This window comes from Natator depressus, chromosome 1 (genome assembly GCF_965152275.1).
Source record: "Natator depressus isolate rNatDep1 chromosome 1, rNatDep2.hap1, whole genome shotgun sequence".
NCBI lineage: Eukaryota > Metazoa > Chordata > Testudines > Cheloniidae > Natator > Natator depressus.
The window spans coordinates 148,969,984-148,982,238 of NC_134234.1; the positions used below are offsets into that span (position 1 = coordinate 148,969,984).

At 43.0% G+C, this 12,255-nt stretch overlaps 1 protein-coding gene across 1 annotated transcript in view; it reads right to left on the reverse strand.

The window, feature by feature from the left end:
• CFAP47 (cilia and flagella associated protein 47) overlaps positions 1-12,255 on the reverse strand; it is a 635,949-nt gene that overhangs the window by 483,993 nt on the left and 139,701 nt on the right. The window contains exon 30 of the mRNA XM_074968655.1: positions 11,615-11,821. Coding sequence (XP_074824756.1) covers positions 11,615-11,821 — 207 coding nt within the window. The remainder of the gene's footprint in view (positions 1-11,614; positions 11,822-12,255) is intronic.

Consider the following 12,255-nt stretch of genomic DNA (forward strand, 5'->3'; position numbering starts at 1 on the left):
GAGGTGGATATGAGGAGTGTCTGTGAGTACGGACTGCAGCATAGACTTTCCAAATCTAGCATCATCCCTGGTTGCTTACACCAATGCATAGTGCTTCATAAACATCTGTATGAACGACCAAATTCCTGTGCTGCAAATGTCCTGGATAAGCAGTTTTGCTAGCAAGGCTACTGGTATAAACTGAGCCCTGGTGGAGTGGGTCATCAGCCTGCCTGACACCTGCCTCCCCTAGCCAATAGCAAGTCTTGACCCATTGGACAATCCAGTTCTATAGCATTTGTGTAGACACAGCCTACCCTACGATTGTCTCTGTGTAAGATAGGAACAGCCCGGTAGACTTCCTGAAGGATTTCATCCTGTCAAAGCAGAACAATCTAGCTCTGCACATCTCCAGCATGTTCAACTTTTGTTCCACTCTCCCAGCATGAGACATTAAGAAGAATACAGATATGTAGATGACCTCAATGACATGGAATTCGGACACCATCTTAGAAATCTGGCAGGTGTCCTCATGGATACACTGTCTTATAGATGACTGTATAGGGTGGCTCTGCCTTTAATACTTACAGCTCCCCAATTCTCCTGGTCAATGTGAATGACAAGAGATAGGACAGGGAGCATATAGCCACATGCTCAAAGGGAGTCTCCATCAGTTTTGAGAGGACCAAGTTAAGGTCTCATGATAGGGCTGGATCCCTGACTGGCAGACAGAGTCTCAAGAGGACTTGCAGGAACCTCTTTGCCATAGGTGTGAGAAAATTGAAGATGGTCTAGTTGGTGGATGGACAGCTGAAAAAGCCACCATATGAACCCATAATGAGCCCAACGAAAGAGTGGAGTGCTTCAGTTGCAACAAGTAATCAAAAATCTCTTGGTCCCCAGAATTCATGGGGGACAGGTGGTGGTGTCATGCTCAATTTGCAAACCTTGTCCATTCAGAGAGAGAGTTATACCTACTGGAATCTTCCCTACTACTAAAGAGCACCTTCTGGAGGTCTCACAAACAGAATCTCTCCACCAGTGTTAACGAGGAGCATCCACACCATCCGGTGGAGTGAACTCATGCTCAGATGCAAGGTCAAGCCCCTGGTTCCAAGCCAAGGGTTCAGTAACAAGGGATAAAGTGATCAGCTGCACTATAGAGAGGGCATGGAGGTCCCTGAACCACATCTGTCTTGACCAGAGTGGGGCTATGAAGATTACTCTGTCCTTCTCCCCCCGAACTTCCAAAATACCTCAGGGAAGAGCAGGACGGGAGGGAATACATACAATAGTTCCTCTGTCTGTGGGAGGAGAAAGGCAGCAGAAAGAGATGCTAGACTGCACCACCTTCCCTGAGCAGAAGTGGTGACCTTTGTTGTTCTCCACTGTCATGAAAAGGTCCATGTGCTGGGCTCTCCCGTTGTTGGAAGATATCACTGAAGGCCCTCTGGTACATCAACCACTCGTGATTGTTACAGAAGTACCTGCTGAAGCCAGCTGCTGTCATGTCATCCACCCTGAGGAGATGGACCATTGACAGTGCAATTCCATGACCTATGGCAAAGTCCCATATTAGGATGGTCTCCTGACATAGTGCCAGCACCTGTCCCTCACCACCTCGCCTATATAGACAGAAGACTGCCACCGTATTGCCCATGATCAAGATTGTCTGGTAGGAAGGCCACGCATATCTTGTATACAGCTCTGAGCTCTAGAACACTAACATGCAAGATACCCTCTGTAAGAGACTATATGCCTTGTGCTATGAGATTGCCCATGTGAGTCCCCCACCTGAATGTGGTCCTTCAGGGCAAACTGGGACTCTACAGAACCCATTTGTGTACATTGCCTGGGTCCTTCTACCAGTCCAGCGACTGGAGGACTGCTGGAGGGAGACATGCCACCTTGCACAGGTAGTGTCTTCTTGGATGGTATAACCAAGCCTGAAGCCACTGGAACTGGAGCCTCATATGTAGAGTGATGAACGTATAATCTGACACAAGACCCAGTAGCATGAGGCAGGATCCTACTTGTGTTTCAGGGTAGGACTGCAGGTTGGAGCAGAGATTGTACAACTAGAACTTGTCGAGTGGTAGGTAGGCTTTCGTTGCCTCTACGTTGAACATGACCCTGGCAACTCTATCTTCTACATGGGGGCTAACATGGATTTCTTCTCGTTTGCTAGCAGGCCCAGGCATGCAAACACCTTGGGAAAGATCCTAATGTTGGTTTGGACCTGAGGTTCCAAACAACTCATAACCAGTCAAGTTCAGGAACACCTGGATGCCCATCCTCCTGATTAAAGCAGACCACTGCGTAGAACCCAAAGGGAAAACCCAGTATAGGTAGTGATTGTTGCCCAACACGAACCTTAGGGAGTGCTTGTGCACCAGGTGTATCCCAATGTGAAAGTACGCATCTTGGAAGTCGAGGGAAGCACACCAATCTTTCTGATCTAGGGAGGGAATAACTGAAGTCCAATATCAGCTGATGCCCCTGTCTTCTTGGGGATGAGAAAGTACTTTGAAAAGAATCCCCTTCCACTCTGCGGATGGAGAACCTCCTCTATCGCACCCAGAAAAGGATGAATTGAATCCCCTGTCGAAATAGCTCTCATGGGAGGGGTCCCTGAAGATGGACTGAAAAGGAAGGTGTATGGGGGGGAGGGGAAGGAAGAGGAACTCTGGACTACCTCCAATACTTAGCAGTCTGAGATAATGCTGGACTAGCGTGTTAGAGAAGAGACAGATAATTGCCAAAGGAAGGGGAAGGCAAAGATTGTGGAACACATTGTCCTTGGGCTCCAAGTAAAATTTGCTGCCTGCCCAATTCCTAAACAGTATGTTACAACTGAGAACTTTCTACAGCCCCAGCACTCAGGCAGCTTATGTTGATAGGGCACCTGTAGCTAATAAGGTTGGGACCTAAAGTGCCTCCTCCTAGATGCTGGGTATAGACACCCAGAGATCTGAGGGTAGACCTAGAGACTTTGAGGGATCTCATTGCCTCATCCTTCTTGTCATGGAACAGTGAGCAGACCATGAACAGCAGATCCTCTATAGTTGTGTAATTCCTTAGATACACATGCCAAGGCCAGCTACAAGAAACAGCACATCCTGATCTCTGCCGCCATTACCTTGTGTTTGCTGCATCCAAGGCCACCTGCAACACAGTTCTGGCCACCAAACATCCCTCAGCCAGGATAGTCTGGAAATCAACCCTCTATTCTTATAGCAACTTGTCAATAAGCCATTGTAAGGCTCACCAGTTGATGTGGCCATATTTTGCCAGGACAGCCTGGTAGTTCAAGATCCTCTTTTACAGGCTCAAGATGGAGTAAGATTTCTGACCCATCAGGGAGAGGGTCTTCACTTCCTTATCCTTGGGCATTAAATTCTAGTGTCTTTGGACAGTTCTTTCATTGGCCACTATTACTACGAGGGACCCTGGTATCAGGTATTAATAGAACTTTTCATATCCAGTAACCAGGACCTAATACCATCCCTCTGCTCACTTTGATGCTGGCATTTGTCATAAGGCTTTCGCAGGCTCCAACAGGCCTTTATTGATTGTGTTGATAATTAAGAATTAATTACCAATAATTTCTCAATAATCAATAGCCAATAATCAACAAGAATTTTAATTGCTATTATATATTTAATGAGTTATGGCCTCTTGATTTGCTCTTTTGTTTAATAATACCAGACCCCCAACAACTCAAGGTTGATTGGATTTATTAAATCAAACAAACAGCACATACACAGAGGCCTAAAAATACCAACAGCTGTGAAAGACCTTCCCTGTAGTTTCTGACAGCCTGTGTGCACTCTGCTAATGGTCTCACTTCCCCTATGATTTAGGGGCAACTATACCCTTGGTGCCCTTATCGTCTCTCATTCTGGTCCTTATCTATTTCTTCTTCCTGGTACATATTTCTCCTCATCTTAAGTTATTTTCAAGGCTCCTTGTTCCATTGCAACTTTCCAACTCTCTAAACACCTGGTTAGTCAGTAATTTATGCCCTTTTGGGAATAATTTCATCAGTTATACATTTTGCAGTTAGTGCGCTGTAAAAATATATCTTACAAACAGCCTTCCAAATAGTTTAATGGCACCGTAAAATTCCATTCTTCATTAGATCTATTTATGCTTAAATGCTCCCAGGCCAGTCTTGAAATCTTTCTTGGCTTATCTTAAGTGTCAATAATTTGGAATGCTATACATTCCAGGACTGACAAGTGTAAGAGGAGGAGTTTGTGTGACACATCCTGGGCCTACTCAGTGTGTATTTTCAAGACTGCCATCTCCTGTCTCATGAGATCTTGGAGTATCTTGTAGTCCTTGGAAGTAGTGGCCGACTGACCTGTTGCCAGGGCACCATCAAGGGATGGCGAGGTTGTGGTGGCTGGTACCCTCCTGCCTTTCACCATGAATCTGCTGCACTGGCCCTAGTTCTGGGGGCACAGCAGGCACAGATCCAATCTCAGGTGCAACAGTGACAGTCTGTGCCTTAAGCGTGCTGAGGAGGCCACCTCAGGTTAATACTGAAGACCCCAAGAGGCCCACATGCCATAGTCTTAAGGTGCAGGGGCCCAAACTCTCTGAAACCACTGATACATGTGCTGGGCCAGGTTGATACCCCACTCTACCCTCAGCCACATGTATACACCTCATCCCCCTCAAAACTGCCAAGATCAAAACTGCCAAGTCACGGGACCAAGGTAGGGGTGGCTGTTGGCTTTCCCAGGAGTCGGAAGATGAAAAAAAAGTCATCTGGGAACGGTGGCGCCCACCCCTTGGGTGAAAGGGGAACCTGACAGGGTGCCAGCAACATTGATGTCACCAGGTCCAGGAATCTGGACAGCTCAGGGCAAATGCAGCTCCAACAGCTAGGAGGGCATCCACCCTAGAGATACAGACCATGATCTGGGGTGACAGAGCCCGTGTGGGTAGGTGTGACAGTAAACGTGCAAGTATTGGTGCTGAAGATCCCAGGATGGTGAGTACCAGAATCAGTCTTCTACCAGGTCCTGTAGCAGCTGGTGATCATTCCAACTGCCTTGGTACCAAAGAGGTGAACACAGACGTGACAACTTCGGGTAAGGCCTCTATCACAGCTGGGTCCACTCAGTTGGTACCAGCTCCAGTGCTCAAGGAACATTTCCTAAGTTTTGAGGCACCCTTAATGTCCAGCAGCCTGGTAGTCTTATTCAGCCTCAGAGTGAGGACAGGAGAGGGCAGTCACCAGCTCTTCTCCTTGGAAGACTTCCACTCTGAGTCCAACCTATCCCTATGCTTTCCTTGACAGAGACGCCACGGGCTTGAGCAATCCCTCAGCCAGTTTCAAAGTCAATGCAGGGGCAGATTCTGACAACCGCTGGACACCTGGAACCCAGGGTCAGAGTCTGGCTCCAGTCGACTTTTCCATTAGGAAAGCCCTCAGGCAGGTCTCCCGCCTGGGTCCACTTCAAAGAGGACCTGCAGATTTCACAGCACTCTGGGGCTTTCCCCTCATCAAGGCAGAACAGATGGCTCATGTGTCCATTGTTCAGAGTCAGATGTGCCATGCTTAGCCATGGCAGCCCGCACCACTAGCGACCACAGGGGAAGAGAGCCACTTTTCCCCACAATGTCCCCTAAAGCTGCCCTACTTTAACTAAATCAACCCTGCTAACTAATTACAAATGCTTAAGTGGAGGTTAATCCAAAGAGAGTTGCTCTGACACATACCACAGGTGGTAAAGAAGGAACTGGGGTATGACAATGCAGCTCCACCCTTTAAACCCTCATTAGTATGCACAAGGATTCAGTGGATGTAGTCCTAGTGTATACTGCTGACTACAAAATTCTCTGATGTGTGGATATGCACTTACATGTTCCACAGTTGGCATACAGATTAGCACTCAAAGAACTAAACTTGCTGCAACTTGTTGACTAGTACAAAAATTTCCTATTTAATTTCAATACAAAAGATGCAAATTGAAATGAGAGAAAGAAAGTCATGAACATAAAAAATATGCTTTTAAACCAGATAGTTACAATTTCAACAGATACAGAACCACCATATTAGCAGAAAAATGCACCTTATCCCATTGTTTGACATGAGATTTAAGGGAGGGGAAAAAGGGAAAGAAAGTGGAGGGGGACTGAAAGCATAATCACAGATGTTGAAGTATACAGTGGAGGGGACAAGGAGAGCAGTAATTATCATCAAAAAGTTGTAGCCATGTTTAAGTAGTGATCTTTAATTGGGCTTCCTGAAGTAAGAATGCCTTGCAGCATCTCCCAACATTTGGAGGTCTAGATTGTTTCAACTTGATAGTAGTCTGTTTGCAAGTTTACAAAACTCGCTGTTTATCCTGCATGAAAACATTTCGGTTAAAGAAGAACTTCCAAAACAAACCAGAAATCCCAAAAGGGAGGCACGTGGCTTGTGCAGAACCTGAGCTTCCTGTGCACCTCCTCTCCAGCTACTCAAGCTCTAGCCTTGCCACAGGATGATTCTCCTGTATAAGGCAAAGGCTGTGAACACATTTTGAGACGTATTATGTGATTTTGCTTGGTAAGCAAAAAACTGTAAAAAGGGTGATAATGTGTTTTTGTGCTTCTGCAACATGGGATATTCCATTCAGCTAGGTGATATTTTCTTGCCAAGACTAAATAAATAATAGTAGTGAGGGAGGCAACCAGCTGCATCTTCTTCTCTCAAACCAATGTTATCTGGGCTCTAGCAATCACCCGTATTGTCTGTTTCCTAGTGAAGACAAGTTTCCAACAACAAAATGCCAAACAGATGAAACACTTTGTTTTGTAAACCCAAATGGGAGAAATGGGTGGTGGGCCTATCCAACTGGCAGACTGAGTTCTCTGGGTGGTATTATTACCTAACTCAATAGGTAGATTAAGAATTAAAGGAAGGTAATGTAATTAATGCAAATCAACATAGGTTTATGGAAAATAGATCCTGTCTAACTTTATTTTTGTTTAAATGAGATTACAAGTTTGGTTGATAAAGGGAATAGCAATAATATACTTAGGCTTTTCTAAAGCGCTTGACCTAGTACAACACTACATTTTGATTAAAAAACTAAAATGATATAAAATCAACATGCAACATACTAAATGCATTAGAAACTGGCTAACTAATAAGTCTCAAAATGAAATTGTGAACGGGGAATGGTAATCAAGAGGATGTGTTTCCAGTGGGGTCCCACAGGGATTGGTTCCTAGCCCTACACTAGTTAAAATTTTTAGCAATAACCGGGAAGAAAACATAAAATCATCACTGATAAAGTTTGCAGATGACAAAAAACTGAGCAAGTGGTAAATAATGAAGACAACAGGTCACTGATTTAGAATGCTTTAAATTGCTTGGTAAACTGAGCCCAAGTAAACAGAATGTGTTTTAATATGGCTAAATATAAATGTATACATCTAGGAATAAAGAACACAGGCCATACTTACAGGATGGAGGATTCTATCCTACAAAGCAGTGACTGAAAAAGAGTTGGGGGTCATGTGGGATAATTAGCTGAACATGAGCTCCGCCTGTGATACTATGGTCAAAAGGACTAGTGGGATCCCTGGATGCATAAACAAGACAATTTCAAATAGGAGGAGGGAGGTTATTTTACCTCTCTCTATTCGGCACTGGCATGACACTTGCTGGAATACTGTGCCCAGTTCTAGTGTCCACAATTCAAGAAGGATGTTGATAAACTGAAAAATGTTCAGAGAAGAGCCAGGAGAATGATTAAAGGATTTTAAAATATGCCGTACAGTGATAGATTAAGCTCATCCAGTCTATTTAGCTTAACAAAGAGAAGGTTAAGGGGTGACTTGAATGCAATCCATAAGAACCTACATGGAGAACAAATATTAAATAACGGGCTCTTCAATCTAGCAGAGAAGAGTATAACACAATCCAGTGGCTGGAAGTTGAAGCTAGACAAATTCAGACCGGAAACAAGGTGTAAATGTTTAATGGTGAGAGTAATTAATCATTGCAATAATTTACCAAGGATCATGGAGGATTCTCCAGTACTGGCAATTTTAAAATCAAGATTGGATGGTTTTCTAAAAGATATGCTCTAGGAATTAGTTTGGGAAGTTCTATGGCCTGTGTTATACCGGGGGTCAGACTAGAAGATCACAATGGTCCCTTTAGGCCTTTGAATCTATCACACTAGTGACTGCAGGGTAACTATTTCTCTCTTTTTCCCTCCCCTCTCTGTGTTAGCTTTCTGGCAGCTTTGCACTTGCATTGTAAAACTGGACTCTTCTAAACAAGCTGAGGCCAAATCCCAACAATACTGACATTATACCAGTTGAGAATGGGAGGAAATATAAAGAGAAGAACATTGGCTTAGTTCTCCAGAACTTAGTTGAGGAGTCACTTCAGAGTACTACTCTACAGTTCAGAATCTTGGTATAACATTAGAAGACTAAATATCAGCAGGATCAGAGACGGTTTTTACGGCCTGTGATGAAATTTCCCAGCAGGGGGAAAAAAACCCAATTAGAGACATGATCACACCTGTCCTATAACTCATGGATTGCCTCCTGGCCAGAGAGGTCTGAGCTACATGATGGTCCATTAGATACCCCGGCCTTACAAGCAGGCTGAGGGAGCAACTGCAGAGGAGGCAAGACTCTCCTGCAGGGGAAAGCCCAGAAGTTTAGAGCTTTCTGTGGCTGGAGAGCAGAGTCACAGGAGTACATCTAACTCCTGGTGGTGGACTCCTGGAACAAGGGTCCAGTATTGCAGAAGAGGAACAGGGAAAAGAAGGGACCCACAGGGAACAAGGTGTGTCCTATACCAGATTGGAATTTTTTACAATTCAGTATAACAGTGAGATAAATGTTACTGTAAAAGCAGATTTTTTTCCATGCTACTGATCCCAAGAATATTGACACTTTTACAAGGAAGCCACATCTCACCTCAGAAATTCCGGTTTTACATTATCAGCCTAGTGTTCAAGGATACTTCAGTTTGTCCACAGTGAAGCATTTCTCATTTTGGTTTCCAAACTACTTTGCTTAAAAACAAAGCCCCACACTTTTCCTTTTAAAAGGAAGAATTGTTTTAAGTCCTTTCCTTCCATCTAAAACAGAAGGCTATCACATTTGGAATTGACCAGGTTTATCAAAACTTCTAATCAGGGTAACTTTATAATCTAGTTTTATGGCTGATTCAAGGTTTTTATATATTATATATATATACACACACACACACAGTGGCCAATTGCCGGCACTACTATGATGGGTCTCGTGCTTTCTCTTCTTGGTGGGGGGGGGAGTTCAGGGCACCGTTTCTAGCCCCTGAACTGGGGTATTAACTGCCCCATTAGTGTCCTAGAGGAGGGGAGTGGAGTGGGAGGGACCGAGGCCCGCCCTCTACTCCAGGTCCCAGCCTAGGGGCCCTAGGGATAGCGGTAAACCACTAGAACTAGCAGTTCCTTCCCCTGGGCTACTTCCCTCTCCTGCCCTTCAGCTTGTGGGGCTTCCTGCACAAATCAGGTGCCCCCTTACCTAGGGTCTTGGTCTTCTTAGCCCACCACAGCACTTCTCCAAACTCTCCTCCGCTTCCCTCCAAACTGCTCTCTACTCCAACACCAATCCACTCTGTTTCAACTCCTCCTCTTGTCTGATTGAAGCAGGGAGTTTTTATCATGTGACTGGCTTCAGGTGCTTTAATTAATGTTTAGCAAACTTTCTTCCCTCTACAGGGAATAAGGCTCCCTTCTAACACTCTCCTGCTGCCCTCTGGCCATGCTGTATCACAAAATATTATATATATATATTTTGTGATATATAGAGGGAAGAAAGGTTTCAGAGTAACAGCCGTGTTAGTCTGTATTCGTAAAAAGAAAAAAGAAAAGAAGTACTTGTGGCACCTTAGAGACTAACCAGTTTATTTGAGCATGAGCTTTCGTGAGCTACAGCTCACTTCATCGGATGCATAGCACCGATGCTATGCATCCGATGAAGTGAGCTGTAGCTCACGAAAGCTCATGCTCAAATAAACTGGTTAGTCTCTAAGGTGCCACAAGTACTACTTCTTTTTTTTTTTTTTTAAGAGGGAAGAAAGTTTGCTATAAATTAATTAAAGCACCTGAAGCCACACACACACACACCTTGGGGTAATGAGCCAATTCTATTAACTTATATTGGGCAATTTCTATGTGAGAGGAACTTCCATTTCAACCAATATGGCCTAAAAATCCTATGTTTGATCCTAAGAGTAGTATGTATAAATCTGGGCAGGTTGCCTTCAGTGCAAGAATTGCTCTTTAACTTGAAGCATCGAAACACAAACCATCCATGTCAGTGTCAGAGCCAGAAGAATCCAAGCCCAAAATAATGCTGTAACTATCACAAGAATCGATAGTACTAAAACTTAATGATGCTACTGTCTGCCGACAGTTACAGTATTGGAAATCTCACTTACGGGTGCAGGCCTGGATACTTTGCAACCACTTAGACAACTGTGCAGCTTAGCTCTCATCAGCTCTCATGAGCCAAGAGATTAAGAAGACAGGAAAGGTAAGTAAATATAGTAGCTCTATGCTAATAAACAGCTGATTGCTGGTTTTAAAAAAAATCTGTGCTTTAGCTCAAAGGCTAGAATATAAAGAAGCATTACTGGGAAGAGGATGAAAAACTCTTAAGTCTAGTTTACTAAAGCCTCCTGACTCCTTGTTCAGAGAGATTTTCACAGGGCTTTTCATTTTAAATTCCTTTCAGTGTGTTTCAACATCTCTAATATTGTGAATAGTAATCAGCTGAGGTTATCTTATTATGTAACCTGCTTCTCATTGCAAAGTAAAGCACTATACATTTTCATTAATGTGCTGTATAACTTTAATTCACTTTATAGGAGTAAATTGATAGGTCTTAGTTTAGGATCAGGGATGAACTTGCCTATTTTTCTTGCAGCAGAGTTGTGCTCTGTTAACAATCAAGAGGAAACACAAAGCATTCATAGACTGTTTTGCATTCATTGTGTCCAAACTCTACATAGTGGTATATGTGTCTCAGATCATCCTGATGTCAAAATTTGATACGACCTCAAATTCTCTTAACAAAAATGTTTTAATCTAAGGCATCAAACAACAACATAATGAAGTAGCAGCACTGGTTCTGCGATTCATGAGATTGAGAGTCAAGTTATCCATAAAGTCACAGGATCTGTGCTCTCTCGAATATAAGAAGAAAGCTTCATAAAGTTCCTCTCTTCAAGTTCTCAGTCCTCTTTCCATTGATTTTTCAATTGGGTGATATGATGTGGCCTGCATCCTAGGAGAAATAACCTGACAATGTTCTAAAGATGGATCAGTTTTTTTAAAAAATGACAGATATCACCGTCATGTCAGAAACAAAATTAGTTCCGCACCTTTAGAGTGGTTATTTAACATTTCATAACATGCCATCACCAAGCTTCACAGATTACATCACTACCAAGTTCATTGTAATTTATCATAAATATCACACTTTTAATCACATGAACCAAAAAACAGTGTAAAAATACAACTAAGAAAAAGCATATTATTCCTTGGGAAAGGTATTTAAACTACTTAAACACAACCAGGGAAACATAAGCAAAAAAACAAAACAAAAACCCTTATCTTACTTGAGGAAAGTAAGCATTGTAGAATGCTGCCAGTGGAGCTGGACTACTCGTTCAATAGGATCAGAGGGCAATGACTGGCTCGAAGTAATTCCAGGTAGCAACTGTCCGCTCAGATGGAGTAGCATGTCATAAACAGTCTTCGTATCTTTGCCAAGGTTTTGTTTAAAAACTTTATCAGATGAAGTCATCTGGATTTTACACACATCACTAAATGCGGGGGGTGGGGGGGGGAGAGAAAAACTTCACTTTATTGTTTTAAATGTATTAAAACAGACTTGAGTTAAAAATAACTATTGTACCATTAACTGTGGTGAATTAATTAATAAACTATTATGGAAAGGTCTGAGGAATGGATTGTGAAAAATACAGTACTTCTTGATTTCTGTACAGATGTTATGACAACATAAGATTTTTGATTTGGTTAGACTATTTAATAAAACTGAGTCTGTGCTAGTCACCATTACCATTCAAGTACAATTCAAATACAATTTCATTTTCACCCTATATAAAAACCTACACATTTGGGAACCAACCAAATGAGATAATGCCTTTTTCTTTCAGTACTATCAAACAGCTAGGACTAACTCAGCTAATTCATATAACTGCTGATAGACATCAGGTTCAAGGGACTGGTGACAAGA